The sequence below is a fragment of the Leptosomus discolor genome, chromosome 4 (assembly GCF_034619465.1).
Source record: "Leptosomus discolor isolate bLepDis1 chromosome 4, bLepDis1.hap2, whole genome shotgun sequence".
In the NCBI taxonomy this organism is placed as follows: Eukaryota; Metazoa; Chordata; class Aves; order Leptosomiformes; family Leptosomidae; genus Leptosomus; species Leptosomus discolor.
Window position 1 is genome coordinate 661,450 of NC_141394.1, and position 23,562 is coordinate 685,011.

Genomic DNA, 23,562 nt, shown 5'->3' on the forward strand with positions numbered 1-23,562 from the left:
GAACCTATCTAATGTTAGAAAGGTGTACGTGTATACATGTATGTACGCCTGTATATAAACTGCTTTTAAGCCATCTTGGGAAACAAATCACAATGAGCAGTGCAGAAGCAGCAAAAGCAACTCATTGAAAAAGCGAAAAATAGATTGAGGAATCTAGATCAAATACAGTGATAATCATGGGAAAATGAAAAAAAAAAACCCACTCAAATCTCAAAGACAAGACTGATATGTAGATTTTTTCATGTGGAATTTCTGTATCAAGGTAGATGTCCATATCTAGCTATGCAGGTATTCTCTGCACTGCCCTAGTTATTGCTCGTGGCATTTGTGTGCCATAACAACACTGTAAGCCACGTAACAGGCTGTGATTCACTGAAGTAATTTAGCACAAGAGACTGGCTAAGGGAATGGTCAGTAGCTTTAATGACTAATTTTTTATACTTAAAAGGATATGAGGAAATTCATGTGCAATGGGAAGAAAAGTCTAATCAATTGGCAAAGGAAGTATTCCTTCTTAGGGACTATTTAACCAGCACAAACCATAAGCCAAACAAATGAATTTAATCCTATTTCTTCCTCAGTTTGATTAGTTACAGAAATAGATGCCTTAAGGGTAATTGTCTTTGATTGTTAGATGATAACTGAGTGTATTAGACCCTTCAGTATTAATTTGATAAAGCAGAAGGAACTGCTGAAAGAACCGAGTCAGCCATGGATTTTGGGAGCTGTCTCAGATCGAACCGGTTGCGAAATACGGGCACTGCACTTGCCTCATGGAGCACGCAGCGTTCAGAAGCAAGGCCCCACCAGGGAAAACACTTGAGATAACTGCGTGTTTGCAGCCTTGGGTTTGTTTGTCAGTCCCCTACGGCTGCAGTCAGTGGTACACATTCTGTGACAGCAGTTTTGCACGGTAACACAGAGTCAGCCTCAGAAATGGTGTATGCCATGTGGTAAGCTGGCATGCCAGCTGGGAGCCTGAGCGCTGAAAACTGCTGTAAAGTAGTGTTGTTTTCAGTTTTCAACAAAAGGTAACTTACTGGGGGAATTTTTGTTAGGAAGGATGGGACAAGGGTAATGTACTAGCACTTGATTTACTGATGGATCAGCTGCTTTTCGACGTTGAATGCTGTTTGACCTGGGAGGATGGCAGAAAGCGACTATGAACAGAACTTGGTTCAGAGCGTTCATAAGCTGTAACTTCCAAAACTAAACTTTTACAATGTTCTTGGCTGCAGATATGAGACATCCATATGATCTAGGAGTATTTCTTTAAACTTGGTCTGGATCCAGCGATGTGCACTTTGGCTGAAATTAAACCATTATCTGTTCATGTAGATACCTGAGTCAACAGACTTCTTCATCCTTCTTATGCTTGGATTAACAAGGAGGTTGGAGTTTATCTTCATTAGCTCTAAACAAGAGCTGGTGTTAAAGTCAGCTTAGGAAAAGGTTCTTTGACATCCCTAAATGAGCCGATGTAATCCCTAATAACAATAATAATAATCATTTGAAAAGAAGGTTTCCTCAGTTGAAAACGAAAGCACCCTGGTTTAGTTTCAAACCACAGCAGGCCTGGGGAAATGCGTGCTGTAGCTTTCATAGCACATGAGACAGGTTCCACGTTACTTAACTGGTTTAAAACCAGTTCAGGTGTTTTGTCTAAGTTGATCATAAACCAAAGCTAACAACAAAAAACGTCAAACTTGTCAAAACACTGAGGTTTTCTAAATATGTGCTTTGTACATTTATCACTTGGTTTTATAGCTTTTAGAATTCAAGTGACAAAATTGTGAGGGATTTTTATTGTCAGCCCTTGAACCATTTCTTTACCAAGATACTAAAAAAACCCGTTTTGAAGTATGTTACAGAAGCTATATAAAAAAATAGTGTTTAAACAATACAAGATTGCTGGGAGAACAGTTCCTAGCAATAAAAAAAGTACTAAACATTGCCATGGAGCTTAACTTGTGTAACACGTAATCCTGATAGCGATATACCAAATCCACTTAGACTCTGACATTTATTTTTATCAAGTTTTCATTTTATCTATATATTGACCTTCTTTAATGGAAATTTACCATATGCCATGCTCTGTGTGCTTGATTTATTCTGCACTTGCTTAATAGCTTCATTTTGTCATAGAAGTCTGTGGAAGGACAAAACAAAAGACCAATATCTTAATAGCACGGATGCCCTCAGAAAAGGCACCCACCAAGAACAATTACAAATACTTAGAAACTGCAGCAGCAGCTTTTCGAGGTTCAGTACAGAGTTCTTTTTAGTGAAGTTGTTTCTCTAAAGATGTTGTATGTACATAAATACATACAAGTACATATATATATGTGTGGGGGTGTATATGTGTAACCACTGAAAGTTATTTCAAGGAAAAATTCTGCGCAGCTCGATTTGGAAAGTAAGTGTGTCAGTTGATGCTTTAAGTTCCAGTCACTGTAACATTACTGTTTACTGCTTTGGTGAATTTATGGAAAAGAAGTGCCAGCTGCCTCATTACATTACACTGAAGTGTTCCAGGATCTGACATAGATGTTTTGGACCACAGAATTAGGGAAAAAAAATGTGGGTGTATCCATATTTATGTAGCCTGGTGAGAGAATGCATTCCAGTAAGTTAAGGTTATTTTGGAATAGTCTTGCATATTTGTTTTAATTGATGTCTTATTGAAACAAAAATCTTTCTGACGGATGAAAACTTTATTCAAATGGCTTCAGAAGACCAGAGCAGATATTTTTGCTATATTTCCTATACGCTTTACATCTTTTTGCTGGCTGTAGAAATGTTAAATTTTATAGCGCAAAAGCAACAGAACTCTTTGACTTGAACTAGTGGGTTAGTAATGAATTTTATGAATGCGAATATGTCGCGCAGTTAAGACATAATGCACTACTTCTAAGATGGGTCTGCCTAAATTGACTTTGAAGGGTGCCTGTGCTAGTCTTTCACCCACTAATTGCACGATGTGAACCCCCCCAGCAGCTGATTCAGGAGTTCACCCCGGCTAATTCTTGCTGGTGGAAATTTGCCAAAATGATTACATCAACTTCCAACAAACCACATGTGCATGACAACAGTCAGCAAACAATTACTTAAAACCCTATAATATAATTTGTGATTTGACATAATGGACTCTTCTTTCAGCGCTCGCATTTCCATGACAAAGCCGGGGGAACTGGGGCAGTTCTGCTAACAAGCACGGGCTCTGGACATCGTCGGGGTGGGCAACGGCCCTTGTCCCTCCTCTCCTCAGTGCCCCCGGCTCGCACGGCCACCCTGCTGCCTGGAACCGGGGATGAAAACCCTGACGGTCATCATTCTGGGAAGCTCGCTGAAATTCCACCGTTCCCTTCTTTTTAGCCCTCAGCGATGACGATGCCCAGCTTGCGTTTTGTCGAACCAGACAGCGAGGGCATGGGGGAAAATAAACCTAGAGAAATGATTTATGGAAAAAATAACACCGCCTTGAGTTTTGAAAACATCTGAAAGCAAATGTCATGCCCCTGCCTCGTCCCCAGCTCTGTGTGATATTTTCCATCCTCCTGTGTTGCAGAGGCCTAGTAAAGGCTGAGTCTCAGGAAAGACGTGTTGTGGTAAATATATTTCTGCTTTAATCTAGTGTTCTTCATTGAGGTCATAAATCGCTCTCTGTGCAACATTCGAAACTGCAGGATTATCACAGATTCAGGCCTTGAAGACCTTCTGTTTTCTTTGTTCAAAGCAAGAGATCCTTGATGTGTATTCGGGAGATAGTTCAGTTTCAGTTCTCTCCCACTTTCTCCTTCCCCTCCTCTCTGCTTTTAGCTGAACGATTTATTTGAAAAATGTGTGACTTCTCTGATTTTCCATTTGTGGGCTAAGGGTCCTTTGTAGCAATAAAAGGACGTAAGGCCAGCAAGGAGGAATTATGCAGCACCTATTGTAAGGAAATGTAAAATAATTGCAGTTTTATGTGGGGTGAGGACACTTAGAGGAATATGAAGTCTTTATCTGCAGATAAGTGTTAACATTTTGTTTAGACTGTGGCTGCCAGAGGAAGATGTCAATAAACTCCAACTTTCCGCGATACCACAGGGAGCAAAAATGTCACTTTTGAGTCTGGTTTCCAAATTAACTCAAAGGTGGAAAATGGACTTTTTCTGTACATAATGCAAAAAAGAAAATAATGGAAAGTTTGTCAGAAGTTTGCAAGTGGTTATGGATATGGAAGGACCATATTAATGCTGTGTAATATTTCCTGAATCACGGAAAAAGGTTGTAAACTACTCACAGAAAGCATACGATAGCATCAAGTTATAGAATGTGGTTTTCAGAAATAAGGTGGCTTACATAGAAGAGAGAAGAGCCATGGCTACGAGTACTGGAAGTTTATCAGTGGTGCTGCACGCAAGGCAGCTGATTTTAGGCGGTTAGTAGCTATGATGCCAATTTGCTCTTCCTTCTCCCGGTGTTTCTCTGTGTGATCTGTTCTCGCAGCCCCCTGGCCTGGGCTCGGAGGCAGAGGAACCCGTACGCTCCGATGAATGGTAATGAGCATTGTCAGAGAGGCAGGGAAATTGAGTTCCCGCTCTGGCTGCCCGGCTGAGAGCTGCAGGAGCTAATTGTGTCAATGGTAATGAGCCTGAGCAGGCAGCAGATGCTCACGTGCCTTTACAATCCAAATCCCACCAACAAATTCCTCCCGCAGAAACTTTGAGGGACATCTTGGCACCCTGGAGATGGTGATAGACCCAGTCTCAGCCACATGCCACCTGCTAGAGCCATTGTTTAAAAAAGGAGGAGGAAAAAAAAAGCCTATTATGATAACAGAGTTGTTTGCCGTCTCTTGCAATGACTTTATGGCACCAGTTTTACCATACTGCAGCTATTGAAAAAAAAAAAAAAGGGAAAAAAAAAAAAGAGGAACATCTGATTCTTTGAAGAGAAACATTTGTATTGAGCACTGTTAACAACTTGGGAAGCCGGATGTTCAGTATATGTTACATATTCTGCTGATAAACCATGCCTGCCTTTTTCCCATTACAGCCCCCACTGTGCGTGTTTCCTACAGCAGGTTTACATTTCCACATGTTTTCCCATGACATTGGAGCAGGGAGCATTTTATTTTCCTCTTTCTTTCCCAGAAAAATCAAGAAGTAAAAAATGCAGATACCCATGTGGAGTGCTGCATAAATATTTACTGTAAAATAAAATAAACAACATATTTGGTCCTTATTCACAAAGCAGGCTGGGTGGTGAATTGTGCCTGAGGTTTTGAAGAGAGGAAAGCCATTAAGGGTCCCTTAATGACAGTCCTTTGTAAGGCAAGCTTGCTAAATGCTGCAGGAGGAGAGGTTCGGATCCTTCCAGGAAACGTTTGCCCAAGAGCATCTATTTCTGGAGAAATCTGATCCAGTGTGCTTGCCTGACACAAGACTTTGCATCCAGCTTCGCAGTCCTGTGAGGCTCACCCTCTTCAGGACAATTCAAACTGCCCCTGAAGCTGTTCGAAATCCTTTCGTGGGTTGGGTTGGTTCCCATCAGCCCCACGGTCAGAAGAAGACAAAAGTGTCTTAAGAAGTCTGGAGTCGCCTCTGGCTGCACCGTGGCTGCAGGCAGCAGAGCTCTGGCTCTGCTGAAGGTGAAGGACCCTTTCCCTTCACGAGTGTCCGACATCCTCGGAGCACGCTGGTCACAAACAGCTGCTGGCAGTAGGTACACGTGAGTGGATCTGGGTCGTTTGACTTAGGCTGTCAGTGGAAGATCAAACCTGACTTAGACTGTCAGTGGAAGATCAAACCTGTGCTTTGTCTGGTCTGAAGACACTTGAAACAGCAATTATGCTCCTTTTTTAAACTCCCAGGGGCAATGGAGAAAGTTATAGTTCCATGAAAAGCTTAGGCTGAGCTGGTAATTTGACGAATTACGTATTGCAGCCCCGACTAAATTCACCACTACGCTAAACTTCGAACCCTTCCTTCACAGAAACACCTCTCCTGTGGAGAAAAAAATTTTCACGAGTTCAGCTGCTCCTTCTGCTCTGTATAAAGTAAGAGTGGCCTTGAAAACACCGTCACACGTTTGTGTCTTGCAGGGGACAAGAGCAAGACGTTTGTCAAAGCAGAACAGCAGCAGTGTGAGACACAGAAAGCCTTTCAAATGCATTAATGTAAAGCATTTCAAATTCCAGTGCGTGCAGTATGGTAGTTTGTTAACATCTGGGATAAAAACAGATGGGGCAGATCCAGCACAAGTACCCCAACGCGTACGGCTGAAAACCAGTAAGCACACGCCAGGCAAAGCGTGCAGATGTTGCTGGTGCTTTCCCCGTGGGGAAGAAGAGGTCTGGGGTCTCTGACTGCGCTGCCACATGGTGGCTGCATCATGAGGGGACAGGAGGTGGCAGAGCATCTTTGCTCCTCGAGTCCCACCTTGGAGAAACCGAAGGTTGTAGCCCACTGCCCTCCTTATCTGTATTTGCAGTGACAGAGGTGGAGAAAAGGGAAGAAATGATGCGTTAGGAAACGGGCCCTTCTATCTGTTGTACACCACGGGACCCAAAGTTGGTCTGAGGTGGCTTTGTGAGAAAGTGGAACAGGGGCACCCAGTGTCACCCTTGGTGGTTTAGGCGTGGTGGGAGAGAAGTGCACCACAGTTCTGATGGGGCCTTTCACCCTGAGCGTACATAACGCTCAAAACCTCATCTTGCTGAAGTGTGCATATGCTGCTTTTAAAGGCAATTTTGGGTAAACAGCTATCAAAGAGAGTTATGCTACTTCATGCTTTACAAGGAAATAACTAAAAAAAAAAAAGACAAATGCATTAGATTGGTCAAACAATGTAACTTCCATTATATACTGTGCCATATTAACTAATCCTCAAAATAATTCAAAAGTGTCCAGTGATGTATTACAGGCACTTGTTTGTAATAGAGATTTAGTAAACCCTAAGTCTCAAGCGCTTTTCTCTTTTGCACTTGGTAAAACTTTGAGAGATGAATGTTTTATTGGTTCATAAAGAGACTAAAAGCGTAGGTGCAGTACTTACCATGCACGGAACACGTACGGGTTTAACTCCCTGTTTATGTACACAATGCTGCATTGCAAACTGCTGCGGAAATTTCCTCAGGTAGCAGAAAGCATGGTCCCCTGCCCTTTGCCACAGTGATTGATGATAATGTAAAATCTCATTTTGAACTCGCTTATCAAAAGTATTTCTTGCCCATCAGCAGGTGTATAGAGTTCCAGGGTTCAATGTGTTTTAATAGGTGATCAGATTTTTTTTTGAGCAAGCTGAAAAAGTGAAAACTATAGATCAGGGCTCTGAACTAAATTCCCCTGTTTATTCCCACTTCTGAGTACCTAGCCTTTTGTCCCAGGGCTTCGACTGGCCATTTGTTGGGGCAAGAAGATGGTTTTTCCCAATACAGCTGTTACCTTTACCGAATGTTTCCCGGGTGTCTCCAAGGTGACAGAGAGTGGCCTTTGAGACTCCTGCTGCTGGACACTGCATAGAAGGGGCTCTGCAGAAATGGTGGGGTGGGGTGTCTTCAGCAGGATTACTTTAAGGTACAGGTATGTAGTTATGGCAGAGGTTTGGTGGAGGTCAGGACTGATAGTACCGAGTGGATTTTTTTACCTTTCTGATTTTGCCTGCCAGGGTCCCTGACCCCGTTTTAGATCATCAATTCTCTGCCTTTTCAGGTGAGCTAGGTAACTGATGCCTGATGGAGGTAAGATGTTTAGTATTCCACATATTAAAATATAGGCCCTACCTGATGTTTTGGGGCTTAATTAAGACGACTGTGAAGCAGAGGTCACTTTTCATAATCCAGTGGCCCATTCTGCCTTTCACATCTCTTAACGTAACCCAGCTTCTGCTGCGTCCCAGTTCTGGAAAAGGTATCCTGTGTAAGCGTGACCGATGAGGTGGCAGACTGGGCAAGCGCCGCATTAATTTGTGGTGGGTTCTATAATGTGGTTGCCTGGGCAAAAACATCAGCCTCCTTCCGCGCGCTCCCCTGCCCAGCGCCGCGCTGGCCTCCGACCGACCGGCGGAGCCCTGGGCCCCAGGGCGCGAGTGCGAAAGGGCAACGCGCGTTTGCCCGCGAGGGACAAGGGCGCTCCTCGCTCTGCGGGCGCTCGTGCTGCCCCGGCTGCATGTGTGGGGAGTGAGGGCTGGGGAGAGCTCTGTCGTTGGGTTTGCTTTGGGAAACAAGCTCCTTGAAGAGGGGTGGAGGGAGAGCGGGGGACAGAGAGAGGAGGAGGAGGAAAGAGCAGTGGAGGGAGAGAGGGAGCCCCCCAGTTTTGTCATTCATTGTGATGGAAATACTCTCTTAAAATACCCTTTTGGCTTAGGAAGGCTTGTCTTTCACATTCATTACGCAGGTGTCAAATCAAATTTTATCTTGCGATGTCTTGTGCGCCGGAGCATGGTGCATATGACATTTTGCAGCATGATGCACCATAAGGCAATAAATCATACTGAGGGTGAATAAACCCCCGTTTTTATGTGTGTGTGCGCAGGGAGGGAATGAACCAAGTGGCACTGTGCTAATTTCACTCTGCTCCTATCATTGTTAAGAAAATTATTTTCTTTCTCCCTTGTTCTTGCTGAGGGACTATTTCTCAAAATAGTTCTTCAAAGTAAAATTCTCTGTCACCTAAGTTTTGCATATCCACTGTGCACCAAGGGGATCAGTAACTTTTAGATGAAAATATATGCTTGAGAGCTCAATGAGAGGCCTCGGAGAAACAAGAGAGGCTTTAAAATATATCAACCACAGAAATAAGCCTACTTGCAGCTAAGTGAAAAATTAATTACTCTGTTGTGCAGCTGTGGTTTCTGAAGCAGTGCTGTAGGCAAATGGAAGTGCTCTTTGGAGCCAGTTTGGTTTTCGTCCTCAGGGGCGTTACTGGAGAACTGGAGTACAACTTTGGGACAGAGCGTTGCGGCGAATAGATCCGTACTAGGTGGGAATCGCTGCGGTCGCTCTCCAGGAGGGCAGCAGCACTCCACTCACGTGCCTAACAGCCTTCACAATACCCCACTCCCTGAGAAGTGTCTGCAGGCTGCATGTGGGGCTCTTCCTTTCCTTTGTAAGGGAAGTCTGCCGTGTCAAAGGTGGACTGGAGTTTAAGGAACTTTCAGACAAAACTCTTTCACTGGGTGCGGGAGGAACGAGCCTTGGGAGTGCTGTGACTGCCCGTAGGCACCCTGCGGAAGTGTCGCTCCTAGAAGCGCCACGCACGTACGTTTTGCTGCATCTGAACAGCCAACCCCAAGATGTGTTCCGCCTCATCATAGGTACAAATGAATGTCAGATGAAAAAAAAAAAAGAAAATCAGGGCTTTTTCATTATTTTAGTTCAGGACTGTTGTGCCAATGACATTTTATCGCAATCGTAAGCGTAAATGGTTAAGTTGCAAGACAGTGTGGACTTAAGTGATAATATTACATACAACCTTACTGGTGAAGTTGCAAAATAAAGAAACCAAATTTTAAAAGGGGAAAAAAAGAAAGGAAGTGCTGTAATTCCTATCTGTAGGTCCCCTGCTATCTGTTAATATACAGTGTATACCTCTGAGAAAGACTGATGTGATGAAGTGGAATTACTATTTGGAAAGTGATAAAAATGGCATAAAGCAAATTCTGCATATCTAAATGTACTCAGCAGTTACTTGGAAGAACATGCTATCATTTAAGGGTATATATAATATTTTAGTTTTTAAGCAGTGAAATGATTTTTACTATGAATTATTCATCTCCTGCACTTGTCATGTAAAGGGGCAATGACTTCTTTTATCAACAAAATACTTTTTATTGACACTAAGAACAGCATTTAATTGAACTTATTTCCCCAATTATCACCAGAAAAGAGTTTACACTGGTGTTTTGGAAAAATGTTTTAGGAAGATTTATCAGAGCTGCGAAAAAAGCTGTCCATGAACTAATGGAATTAGATTATCTTTGAATTCTCTCCACCAGAACTTAGAATGGCCACTAATTCCTTTCTTTGCTCTTTTGGTGTTTGCAAAGGGGTTCACTAAAGCCTGAATTGATATAATTATTGGCTCGGATTGTTAGCGATTTAGGCCAGATGGCTATGGGTTTCTAAAGTCCCAGTTGCTTGTGTTAGCTTTTCTAGTTTGCCTATAGGGTTTGGGGATCAGCGATGTGAAAGGGCTGCAAACTTGTAAAACAGTATTATTCATGGGGGCAGAATGTTCATCAGCGTGACCCAGTGCTAAATACATTCATTATGGGCATTTCTATTCTGCACAATTTGCCACACGGCGCTGGTTTGTGGAGAAAAAAAAAAAAGAGAGAGACAATGGCTTATAAAATGCTTTTGAATGCTTAAAAAGAAGGAGAGTTCACGCTGAGCCTCCTCTGCTTTCTTTTGCAGCAAGAATCTTCTTAGTGACTTTGGCTGGGCTTTGCTGAGAGTAAGTAAATTGGGAAAATCAGAGGTTTACTTTTTACATTTTTGGACATAGGGGGGAATATGAGAGAGAGAGAAAAGAGCAATAAAAGAGAGCGATGGTATGATTGTGGGCAACACCAATACACAAATGGACAAAGTTAGCAGAAAAACAGTAAAAGGCAGGGCGAGACCGTGGCTAAAATGATACACTCAAAAAGCAAATGCAAAAAAGAGACGTAGGAATCGCATCGCAACTAGATACAGCTGAAATGAGAAGAGCCTCTCTGCTGCTGTGACCTGGCGCAGCCTGAAGCTCAGGTGATGAGCGGTGGCGTTTCTGGTGTGCACAAACCACCCCATCCACTCGGTCATAAGGTTATTTGTGTGTGTGTGTGCAAACGTGTTGCAGTGTCAGCCTGAAAACAGTTTTCAGCGACAGCAGGGAGGGAAGGACCTTGTCCCTTCGCGAACACCCAAATCCCCCAGACTGCGGCTTCCTTCTGCTTTAAACCCCTCGGCGTGCGGAGGGTGCGCTTGGCACAAGCCGTCAGGGTGAGGCACGAAGTGCTTTTCCAACTGGGATGAGAGAGACCTTCTGCAGAAGCACCCCCAGAGCAAAGGCAGAGGCGCGGAGCGGGCACGGAGGCGGTTGCGCACCCCGCGGAGCCGAGCGCGGCCGCGCTGGGAGCCGAGATGCTGCGGGGGGGGGGGGGGGGGGGGGGGGGGGGGAGGAGACAGGAGGGTGCGGAACGGTCCTGGCTGCGGGAGAGGGAGAGAGAGGGGGGTTCAAGGAGGGAGGAGACCTCGCTGTGCCCCGCGCAGGGGCGCGGATGTCGGGGCGCAGCAGGTAACGGGTGAGCGGGCGGCGAGACGCCGCGCTCGGAGCGGGGCTCAGGGGCGCCCCGGCCGCGGCTGCGGCGCTGAGCGGAGCCCCGTGAGTTAAACACGGGGAACCTCAAAGGGCGTCAATGAGGGGCGCCATCGCGTTTGTCGTGGCAGGAAAATGGGGGAATTAAAGTCAGGAAAAAAAACCAAACCCACCACCTTGAAAATGCGGGAGGGGGTGGGGGGGAAGTTGATTTAAAGTTGCCTCCCCCCGCCCCAAGTCCTTGGCGGTGGCGAGCAGGGGCTGGCGGAGCAGGCCCCCCCTCCCCTCCCCTCCTCATCCCTCCCCTCCCCATCCCTCCCCTCCCCGCTCTCCCCCCGCGCCGGGTTGCGGGGCCCCGCTGTCCCCGGCGGGCTGATTGGTTGGCCGGGGCTCAGCACATGCCGGGCAAAAAAAAAAAAAAAAAAAAAAAAAAAAGAAGAGAGAGAAGAAAAAGCTTTGTCTGGGGAGTTGGGAGCGAAGTTGCGGCGGATTTGGAGCCGGCGAGCGAGGGGGCTGCGTCCGGCGGCGGAGCGGCGGCGGAGCGGCGGTCCCTGGATGCGGCGGGCGGCGGGGCCGGCTGCCCCCGGGGGTCCCGTCCTGCCGGAGCAGCGGGGAGGCCAGCGCGGGAGCGGGGGTCGCCTACCGATGGTAGCTGGGCGTCCTGGCGCGGTGTGCACCTTAAAAAAAGGGAAACTTTTCCGATCTGGTAAGCGATTCCTGCTCGGCTGGCTGGGAAAGGCGTCCGCAAGTTTTAAAGGACCAGATGTGCGCTGAGTGTGAGGGACCGGAGGAGGAATAATTGCTTTTTAACTTGCTGGGAGAAATGAATTGCAAAAACTTGCAAACGCACCGAATCGGCAGTAAAATGCACTTTATATTCATTTTTGCACTGGCGATAATATCTTTCAATAAGGCTGTGCTGGGCAAGAATTTGAAATACAGGATTTATGAGGAGCAGAGAGTTGGATCGGTAATTGCAAGGCTATCGGAGGATGTAGCTGATGTTTTATTAAAAATGCCTAACCCTTCCTCGGTTCGTTTCCGAGCCATGCAGAGGGGGAATTCTCCCTTGCTGGTAGTCCGTGAGGATAATGGAGAAATCAGTATAGGGGCTAAAATTGACCGGGAACAACTCTGCCAGAAAAACTTGAACTGCTCCATAGAGTTTGATGTGATCACTCTGCCCACTGAACATCTGCAGCTTTTCCACGTTGAAGTTGAAGTGCTGGACATTAATGACAACTCTCCCCAGTTTTCCAGAGCTCTGATCCCGATCGAAATATCAGAGAGTGCAGCCGTAGGAACCCGGATCCCTTTGGACAGCGCTTTTGATCCAGATGTGGGGGACAACTCCCTGCACACTTACTCCCTTTCTGCAAATGATTTTTTTAGTATTGAGGTGAGAACCAGGACTGATGGTGCTAAGTATGCAGAGCTGGTCGTGGTTAGAGAGCTGGACCGGGAGTTGAAGTCCACTTACGAACTCCAACTCACTGCTTCAGATAAAGGGGTGCCCCAGAGGTCTGGATCATCCCTCCTGAAAATAAGCATTTCTGATTCCAATGACAACAGCCCTGTTTTCGAGCAGCAGTCGTATATAATCCAGCTCTTGGAAAATTCGCCGGTTGGGACTTTGCTCATAGACCTCAACGCTACTGACCCAGATGAGGGCGCTAATGGTAAAGTCGTGTACTCTTTTAGCAGTCATGTGTCTGCCAAAATTACAGAGACTTTTAAGATAGATTCAGAAAAAGGACATCTGACCCTCCTGAAGCAAGTGGACTATGAAGTAACCAAATCCTACGAAATTGACGCTCAGGCTCAAGATTTGGGGCCAAACTCTATTCCAGCTCACTGCAAAATTATAATTAAAGTCGTGGATGTGAATGACAACAGACCCGAAATTAGCTTAAACCTGATGTCCCCAGAGAAGGAAGAGGTAGCTTACATTTCTGAAGGGTCACCCCTGGACACTTTTGTTGCCCTGGTCAGAGTGCAAGACAAGGACTCTGGCGTGAATGGGGAGGTAGTTTGCAAGCTCCACGGCCACGGCCACTTTAAGCTTCAAAAGACTTACGAAAATAACTATTTAATCTTGACTAATGCCACTCTAGATAGGGAAAAGAGATCTGAATACAGCTTGACTGTAATAGCGGAGGACAAGGGAACGCCAAGTCTCTCCACAGTGAAACACTTTACTGTCCAAATCAGCGATGAAAATGACAACCCACCCCGCTTCCAGACAAACAGATACGAAGTTGTTATCTTGGAAAATAACTCTCCAGGAGCGTACATCACATCAGTCACAGCCACAGACCCAGATCTTGGCGACAACGGGCAGGTGACCTACACTATTTTGGAGAGCTATATTTTGGGAAGTTCTATAACCACCTATGTGACCATTGATCCCTCCAACGGGGCAATCTATGCCCTGAGAACTTTTGATCATGAAGAAGTAAATCAGATTGCCTTTATGGTTCAAGCGAGGGATGGAGGGAGTCAGCAGCTCGTTAGCAACACCACGGTTGTGCTAACCATCATTGATGAAAACGACAATGCTCCTGTCATTGTGGGGCCAGCACTACGCAACAGCACAGCAGAAATCTCCATCCCCAAAGATGCTGGAACTGGCTTTCTTGTCACCAGGATAAGGGCTACAGATAGAGACTCTGGTATGAACTCTGAACTCAGCTGCTCCTTAGCAGCTGACAAGGAAAGCAGCATCTTTGTGATGGATCCCAAAACTTGTGACATCTCTATCAATGTGAGTGTTGAATCCGTTCCAGCAAAACAATGGGAGTTTTTTGTGATAGTCCAGGATAAAGGCAGTCCTCAGCTTAGTACTAAAGCACTTCTGAAATGTACCGTTTTTGAGTATGTTTATTCGTTTTCAAGCACAGAAGCGACTTTGGTAAGCCAGCCCTCTCTGGATGTCTCCATGATAACAATTATATCCCTAGGATCCATATGTGCCGTGCTGTTGGTCATTATGGTTATCTTTGCTACGAGATGCAACCGAGAGAAAAAGGACACCAGGTCCTACAACTGTCGCGTGGCGGAATCAACCTACCAGCACCACCCAAAACGACCCTCAAGGCAGATCCACAAGGGGGATATTACGTTAGTGCCAACAGTGAATGGCACTTTGCCCATCAGATCTCACCATAGAGCTTCTCCGTCGTCATCTCCGACCCTGGAAAGGGGACAAATGAGCAGCCGGCAGAGCCACCACAGCCACCAATCGCTGAACAGCCTGGTGACAATCTCCTCTAACCACGTGCCAGAAAATTTCTCGCTGGAACTCACCCATGCGACTCCGGCTGTTGAGGTAAGGTCCATGCCTCGTTCTGTGCATCCGCTCGCTCCTGCGTTCACTTGGGAGCGTGGAGGTGCTCTGCGTGCGACCCCCGAGAGCAGCGGGCACTTCGGTCTATGCCTAACGAGAACGTGTCACGGATTTCTCTTTAGATGTCACAGCTTGGCGGGTTTTCCTCCAGTACCAGCTGAATCCGTTACCCTGGGGAACAGCCTTAGATCTGTTACTAATAGCATCGTTTCTTGGGTCTTCCCCGTAAGGCCGAAAGAGTGGAATGTAACATAGACGGGAGTCTGCCCTGGGTTACTGCTCTTTCTCTCTGTCTTCCTTGCCTTCCCTTCCCCTCTGCTTAGCTCTGTTCAGGAAAGAGTGCCAGAGAGAGCGTTTCTGTGTAAGGAGGAGTGTCTCTATTTTTATAGAGAAACAATACAGGAAATTCCTTCTTTAATGGGGACAGAGAACGAAAAGCTTAAACACTGGCACGGTTTAAGTGCAGCTGTTGTAGTGTAGGATAGTATCTCAAACTTTGAGACTACCCTCCTCAGTTTTTACTGCAAACGCTATATAATGGCTTAAGTGAGAGCTGTGTCCTGGCAAGTCTTTACTTGCAGAGAAATGGCATTTTGAATTAGCATCCTGGAACGGTAAAGGGTTGATTCTAATCTATTAAAACAAAACTCTACCTCGGTTTGTTTAATTAATTGTTCAATTAATTGTTTTACTTGGTAATGAATTAGTTATTATGAGTTCAGAGGCTAACGAACAGCAGTACATTTCCTCGTTATACAAAGTCTTGAGATGTTTCCTGTGGCAGACGCTATACTCCGAAACAGCCTGTTGTACTGCATTCTCTGTGTGCAGGAATTTGGTTTAATTAAACTTTAGAGTCAGTGCCCCCCCCAACCAACCTGGGAAGCGAATTAGTACTGTTACAACTAGGGATTTGAGCTTTCATTTCAAGGAATCAGTCTCTTCACCTTTTCTTTAGCAGGTTTCTCAGCTTCTCTCGATGCTTCACCAGGGCCAGTATCAACCAAGGCCGAGCTTTCGAGGAAACAAATATTCCAGAAGCTACAGGTAAGGACCTGGACTGTTCTGCAACACACGCATGCGCACGTGTCAGAAAATACAGATGTGTGTTGTAATCAAAAAGGGGACTATGACATGCGTGAGGTAATTTAATTCCACCGTCACCGCAATTCTCTTCACAGATATGCCCTACAAGATATGGATAAATTCAGCTTGAAGGACAGTGGCCGGGGTGATAGTGAAGCTGGAGACAGTGACTATGATTTGGGGAGAGAGTCTCCCATTGACAGACTTCTCGGGGAAGGATTCAGTGACCTTTTCCTTACAGATGGGAGAATTCCTGCAGGTAAGAGCACAATGGAAGCTGAACTGTTTATTTACAGTGCAGCCTGGCTGTCACTTTGATAAAGCTGCTACTGAGAAAGCAAAAATTCTTTAGCTTTCAGGTCCTGTGTTTCCTTCCCTTCTACTCTGCTTCATGATAAATATTGAGCTGAAGCCTTTACAGATCCAGTAAAATGAAGCCTCAGACACAACTGAAAATCTGCCCAGAGCAGCGCCTACTATTTTCTGTTATTCACATCATCATGAGCTGGCTCCAAATTCCCCCCAAAAGCACAGTCTGCTCCATGTCCTCAGACTTTTAATGACTGGGTAGACATTTTTGTAAAGCCAGGCGCTTGTGGTTTGTTAAAAATACACTGAACTATAATTTGGGAGACAGATTTTCCATAGTGGGTTTGATCCATGTGGTGCAAATTCTACCATTCAGAAATGGATTGTGAAAGTGGTGCAGAAATATGGATGGAGAACAAAGAAAAGTGTAATTTTTTCCCACTGAAAAATGAACTGGAGTGGCAAGGGAAGGATCTAAACATGTCCCAGTTTTTAAATCTTGCAACTCTAATTTCTAGAAGAGCGAGCTTAAGAGGTACAATTCAGGGGCAGAGAGCAGAAAAGAAAAAAGCTAGAAAAGGGTGAGTGAAAGTAAGATAAACACACACATTCGCACACGTGGATGAAGTACTGCTTTTAAATTTAAGCCCAGTTATAAGCTGAATAAAAGAGGCCAGGGGAAATTATGCCAAGTACAGATATAAGAATTTTTTAATTGCTTTTATTGATTCCACAGCCAGTTGTTGTACCCTAGATCTTGGCCTTAGTCCAGATGATGCTTCCTTTGCTCTGTATAACTGGCAGGGCCGGATAATTTCAGTAGGGTTCGCTGAACCACGAGTGTAAGTTCCATAAAGTCTTTTTCTACAGCAGGGCACCTTGTTTGGTGGGGCGGTGCAGCACATATTCCCTCCTAAAGTGTCCTCCACGTAATGCCCAGGGCTGGAGGAGAGGCGGCTCCTTCCCTCTGCTGCCACCAAGAACTGGTGAGGGGGTCGTACCTGACCTTGGTGCATTTCACCCCGAGAAACGGGCTGTTGCGCTAGGCAGGAGTAAACCCCCAAAGTGAAATTTGTTCTTCTTATACATTCTAACTTGAATATTTTGCTCCAGGATAGATCTTGCACCACGCACCCAGGCATTCACCTACCTCCTCAACTTAGCCTTACGTACCCAATGTTTCAAAACCAAAAAGTTACTATTTTTTCAGAATCCTTAACCAAAATCTGGAGTCCTAATATATTTTTTATCCTGGTCTCCTCCAGCTTCTACTACTTATTCCCCTGCCAGCTAGCAGGAGGCACGTCTCGTGCTCTCCTGCGATTGGCAAGGAGGCAGAGAGGGATCTGCTGGAGCGCTCAGTTGCCAGGGGAACTTCAAGTGCAATGGTGGTGGCGCTGGCATCCAGCCCCACTGCCAGGGAAGAGCTGTCCCCTCCCCGGCAGGCGGGAGTGTCACCCCCGTGGCTAGCCGAAGTGACCATGGCTCGTTCTGGGCCCTTGCAATTCGGTCTCTGAGCAGGAAGCCAAAGGGTGGGTTTCCAAAGGGGGAGGTTTCCCACTGATCGCGTTTGAAGTAAGGGAAATGCCTGCGGGGTGCAGAAGGAGCTGGGCTGGGCTGTCAAGGCGGGCATTTAATCTCGCCCAGATGTCCAGTTGCTGCTCTACGTGGCCTTGATCCATCAGATAAGTCTGCTGAACCTGTTCAGAGGAGAACTGAATCGATCTGCAACCCAAACCAGTAGAAAGGAAAAGAAAACTTCCTGGAGGTTTCCTGTTCTCCATTCTGAAAGGTTTCTGCATTGTCAGTCTCCAGACTGGCAGGGAAAACGCTGTGAGAAAGTCCTTTCAGTTTGTCCCTTTAGGGTGGGACGGGGAAGGAATGGCTCCAGTGCCTCGTAACTTCAAAAATGACATGATCAGAAAGTTCAGTAACTAACTGTCCTTGGAAGACTTGTTTCTTTCTCTCTCTGTTTTAAAATCTTCACTACTAAGCTTTAAATTCTGGAGAAAAAGAAATGCTGTTGTGCATCTGGGGTTTTTTTTTTTTGTATTTATAGCTGGTTTGAGGACAGTCTGTGACACCAATCAATTTCCTCAGAGTATCTTTTGATCTTATGTTCGGGAATGTCCGAATTTATTATTTTATGCCAAAACCAATCCTGATAACATCAGTAATAAAACTCACAAGACAACTCTCGCCACTAGTGAAATGCTTAGACCATTGAAAGTCTTTCATTAATTTATAGGAGTCTTCTTAACTAGAACAGTAATCCTGACCTTGATGGGTTGAGCGCTGGTCCGAGCACCGTGGATCACTTAGATATCTTTTCTTCTTTCTAACTTGAAGTCATTTTCTGTAAAACAGCATATGTGTGCTTTCCATACGTGAGAGCAAAGCACTTGAAGGCACTTCAGTCACTTGTATCAAAACTTGAGCCACTGGTAGTTTCTGGGTTGCTTTGTTCATTGGAAGCTCCCTGGATCAGCAGGCCCTTCCCGCGATAGCTTGTGCCATACCCAGCCTGCAGCCTGAGCCGGTGTTCCTGCAGAAATTCATGCTCTCACGTGTAAGAGACAGAGAAAGTTTATACTCGGGGGAATGGAAAGGGCATTAGGAAAGCAAACAATATGACAGCGTGTGTAAAGAGCAGAGATAAATAGCGATGACGGTATGAGAGTAGGACTTTATCAGTCACTGGTATGTCCTGAGCTGAAATACCCAGTTCAGCTCTGCTTGCACCATTACAAAAAGATTTTTTGGTAAAATGAATGGCTTCAGAGCCACTGGGAAACGTGATGAGAAAGCGAGGAAAACTTGCAGGGCATGACTGAAAACATTTCTTTTGTATTTAATATATAAAGAGAGAAAGAAAAAGGCAATTCTGTTCTGTGTGGGCTAATCTAACCATTAATCGATAGGGAATTAACGGCAAAATTTTCTTACGGTCAAAATATGCGTAATGCAAAGAGTCTGGCATTTCTGAAAGCTTTCTTTTGAAGTTTGTGACTCAAATTCAAGTTACTGCTCCCTGCAGCACTAGGTCTTTTCCAGCAGGTCTGCCAGGCCCCCAGGCAGCACCCAGCCTGAGCCGAGGCTCATGTCCTGCAGAGTCCATTCCCTTTGGAGAGGGAAGCGTGGCCTCTGTCCTGGCACGTCCCTCTCTGCGGGTCTGTCAAACGGGGCTTCGCCTGCTTCCGCTTCCAGGGGCTGTTCCCAGACCTCTTCAGGTGTTTGCAGAGGGCTCCCACAGTGCCCCTCCGTGGGCCAGTTCAGACCAGCATAGCTCCCAGGGATGCAGGCACTTTCCCCATCGTATTGCTTCTCCCTGGGACACCGCTAAAACCAAGCGGCTGAAAGAGTGGCTGTGTTGTCTTCTGCCCTTCAGCCCTCCTGGCTGGCCTGGGTGCCCACCTCGTGGGTCAGAGCCCCCCTGAGCCAGCCCAGTCCGGTACGCTGAGCTACAGAGCCGCAAGCGCACCTCAGGGTAACTCCGGTATGAACACTGGAGTCACACAGAGCGGGAATTAAGCCCTAAGTATCCTGATACTGAAGTAAAATTTAACTGATTCGGTCAAAAAGGTAATAAGGCCGTGGATCACCTCGTGTTCAGCGTACACCTCATGGTCGGATCAAAAGGAGGTGTGTCAAGGAAGAGGGAGATCCCTCTGCACATTTTTGTTCTTTCTTCTTTATTTCCTGTGTCCGTTCATTCCCACTGATATGCTTCTCTAATTCCATTGGAAGACTTCACTAAAACTTACGTAAATGTTTGGAGGTAGAAATGCTTTTGGTTTTGTTTTTTTTTTTCTTTTTTAACGAAACAGCACTATACAAAGGGAGTGAATGGCTTTAAGTCACAAGTGCTTGTTTTGCAGCCGGGATTTACGTGTTTATCTTCAGCCCTAGTTAAGAGGTTGCATTGCTGTCTTACATGTTCTGCATTTATCCTTCTCATTTTCCATCTGGAAGTGGAAGTACATTTAGATCCAGACCGTTTGTCCTTGCCACCTCCCTGCACACAGTAAATGAACCCAAACGCCAGATTTGGAGAAGTTCGGTCCTTGTGTTAGCCCCTGCGGATACCAGTGACATCTGCCCCAGGCGGGGAACGCTCACCTCACTCTCCTCTCTTCTCTCTTGCAGCGATGCGGCTGTGCACGGAGGAGTGCAGGGTTCTGGGGCACTCTGACCAGTGCTGGATGCCACCGTTGCCCTCTCCCTCCTCCGATTACAGGAGTAACATGTTCATCCCTGGGGAGGAGTTCCAGTCACCCCAGCAGCAGCTGCAGCAGCAGCAGCAGCAGCAGCAGCAGCAGCAGGTCCTCGAGGAGGATCCACAGCCGGCTGACGCCGGCGAGAAGAAGAAGAGCTTTTCAACGTTTGGTAAGGACTGCCAGAGCGAGGAGGAGCCGGGGGACACCTGTACCTCCTCCCTCCTCTCCGAAATGAGCAGCGTCTTCCAGCGCCTGCTGCCTCCCTCGCTGGATGCCTACGCGGAGTACAATGAGCTGGACCGCGCCAGCTCGTTGGAGCGCAGGAAGGGACATTTGCCAGCCAAGACTGTAAATTACCCACCGGGGGTGGCAGCCTGGGCAGCCAGCACACATTTCCAAAACCCTGCCAGCAACGGGCCCGCGCTGGGGACTCACTCGAGCGCGCAGCCGTCCTCGAAATGGCTGCCAGCCATGGAGGAGATCCCGGAGAATTACGAAGAGGATGATTTTGACAACGTGCTCAACCACCTCAGTGACGGTAAACACGAACTCATGGATGCCAGTGAGCTGGTGGCAGAAATTAACAAGCTGCTGCAAGATGTCCGGCAGAACTAATCATTGCGAAAGCCCATTTTTCCATATTTATGGAAAACTGGAAGGGAACAAAATAAAGAATAAAAAACAGACTGAGAAGAACTGGCATTGCCAACTAGTTGCATTTATCATAAATGTGTCTGTGTATGTTGAATATATTAAAATACTGTATTTTCATATGTACACAATGCAAGTGTGATTATCTGTATTTTAAAAATACATTTGTACCTTATATTTATGTGTAATTTAACAAATAAATTTTATTTTTGTACACCCACAACAAGCATGTTTTCCTAAATGTATATAGATGGTACCACTCTTGTCAAACTTCCAGCATTCTTGCCACACAGGCATGTTAAAAAAGAAAAAAAAAAAAAAAAAAGGAGGGATGTTGCTTTCCCTTGTTATTCCTTTAAGTCTCAAATGTTACAAATACGAATTCAAACCACTGAAAAGTTATGCAAACATTAGTTTCAATAAATGATCCAACACCTTGTTTCGATGTTTCATTCTTATAATAAAGAGTTGTCAACTCCTATGAAACCTAAAATGTCCTTTTTGTTTTGATGGTTTTGTTCTATAGAGTCATTTTCCCATTTAATTATTGGATTATCACAGGCTGGGGTCTTCCTCTCTTTTACAAGTCAGTGTTTCCCCAAGTGAACAGATCCTGGAATTCAGTGATGGGACTTCCAATGTTATCTCTGCAAAAAAAAAGCTCAAGCTGTTTGGCTGCTGTTACATGGCACAGCCAGCTGATGTGAGTGGTGCAGACTTGAAAGACAGCAGTAAAAATTCAGCTTTTCTGTCCTCAAGGTAAATTATCAATTTGTGTAAATAAAACCTTGCAATTGACTGCTTTATCCTTGTAAATGACACCAAAATAAATGTTGCATCTCCCGGGAAAGCAGCTGGTGATAGCTACAGTTTGCCTCTTACTGTGCCTACCTTGTATTTGCAAAGCAGTGCAGAAATACTTGGACTTCCTACAAAAGAGCCGTCCTGCAGGTACGTTTGCTCTTGCTGAATCCCACCCTTCCATAGTGGGGCTTCTCCATGTCCTGAAGGGCGCTCCGTGAAAACAGGAATTTATACCAGGGTGCCATCACCACTGGGGGGGGGGGGGGGGTGGGGGGGTGATGTAACTAATATTCCTCAGGTAAAAGCCAATGTGGTCCCTTTGGGTCCTCTTTTCCAAAACCATTTTTGGTTAGCCTGTCATACGCAGGGAGAGTTTTCTAATAGTAAACAAACTGATTTATACAGTTTTTACAGGGAAACATGGGTGGGTTCTGGACTTCTGATGCTCATTTCAGGAGAGTGTTAAGTTATTAAGATTGCCAGAAAAAAAATGGTTTTTAGGCTTTCATTCAGAGCTGCAGATGGATATTTTTTTTGCAGGGGGGGATATTTTTTACCAGAAGTGTGAAAAACTGTTGAAATGATCCAAGTGAACCGAGGCATAAAATCTGGCACCTTTATTCTGGAGAATTTGTAAAGTACCCTATAGAATATTTTTAATGGTAGATACAGAAAAAATTCTTTTTAACGTTATCTAAAAAAAAGCCAGAATTTTGTTGTGTTGATAAGCTTTATTTGTTTAGACTCTGTGTAAGGAAACTTTAATCTCAGTATTGGTTTCACAGTGCTGTAGATGTGGCATTTGTAGACCTGTAGACATTTGTTGACACCTGAATAATGGAGAGATTCTCAACTTCTTTACACTTCAGAAAGTCATGAGTGTAGCTATGCTGTATGTTAGAAATACCAGGACCTCGGGTTTCTAAGCAAGTATCCTTGTTGGCACATGAAACTATCAAAACACCGTTTTGTCAATATGACTTACACGTTTAAGGGAATGGGCTTATCAGCACTGGTACAAGAAAACCTTCGAACAGTGGAGGCTCTGTTTCTGTTTTGGAGAGTTGTTATAGCACCTTTGAATTCCAGTAAGAGCCCAGTCTGGTTGAGCTAGTGCCTGTTACTGAAAAGAATAAGTCACTAACACCTCATTCATCCAGTATTTGAAAACCTCTTCCCTGTTTTTCCCCTTCCTTCCACTAATAGGCCTTAATGCCCCCAACCAGCCTCACCTGGGTCCCACCCTCTCCCTCCCCCTCATCCCAAAGGATCAGCAGCTCATTTAAACTCAGCCTGGGCCATTCAGATGTTGTATGAGTGTTGGTCCCTACCCTTCCTACCTGGATGGACCTGTGACTTACTTTACAGCAACATCTCCCACCCTGTCTTCAGCCGCTGCTGGTAAGAGTCCTTGGATAGACCCTTATCCTGGTTTGTCATCTTGCCATGTTGGGGGCTGCTGATTTCTTTGCTGAAAGAGTGGTCGAACACTGGAGCAGGCTGCCCAGGGAACTGGTGGAGTCACCATCCCTGGAAGTGTTCAAAAACCATGTAGACACAGCACTTGGGGACAAGGGTTGCTGGGCATGGTGGTATCAGGTCAACGGGTGGACTTGTTGGTCTCAGAGGTCTATTCCAGCCTTCAGATTCTGTGATGGATCCCATTGCCAGCACCTGGCTCAGCCTGTTGTGTTCGGGTACTGTACTTTGGCGGTGAGGGTACTGCCTGTGTTGGGGTTGTTCTCAGCTCCTGCCCTGTCTCCCGCCCCCTTCCCCGGAGCAGCCCTGCTCTTGGTGCTCCCTGACAGAGCCTTATGCCCTGTGTTCACCCCGAGGCTTGCCCCTTTATCAGCAAGGTCAG

General features: G+C 45.7%; 1 protein-coding gene across 1 annotated transcript; it reads left to right on the forward strand.

The window, feature by feature from the left end:
• Positions 1 to 12,111: 12,111 nt before the first annotated feature.
• Positions 12,112 to 20,861, forward strand: PCDH18 (protocadherin 18). Its single transcript, XM_009957930.2, has 4 exons — positions 12,112 to 14,616; positions 15,596 to 15,681; positions 15,816 to 15,979; positions 20,176 to 20,861. Exons 1-4 carry the CDS (start codon positions 12,112 to 12,114, stop codon positions 20,859 to 20,861), a joined length of 3,441 nt encoding a protein of 1,146 aa, XP_009956232.2.
• Positions 20,862 to 23,562: the final 2,701 nt, after the last annotated feature.

Bases quoted from the DNA above. Each gene is read 5' to 3' on its own strand.
- PCDH18 (XM_009957930.2), top strand. From the start codon at position 12,112: ATGAATTGCAAAAACTTGCAAACGCACCGAATCGGCAGTAAAATGCAC. The intron at 14,617-15,595 runs GTAAGGTCCATG...TTTCTTTAGCAG, and splicing joins ATGCGACTCCGGCTGTTGAG to GTTTCTCAGCTTCTCTCGAT. The intron at 15,682-15,815 runs GTAAGGACCTGG...TTCTCTTCACAG, and splicing joins AAATATTCCAGAAGCTACAG to ATATGCCCTACAAGATATGG.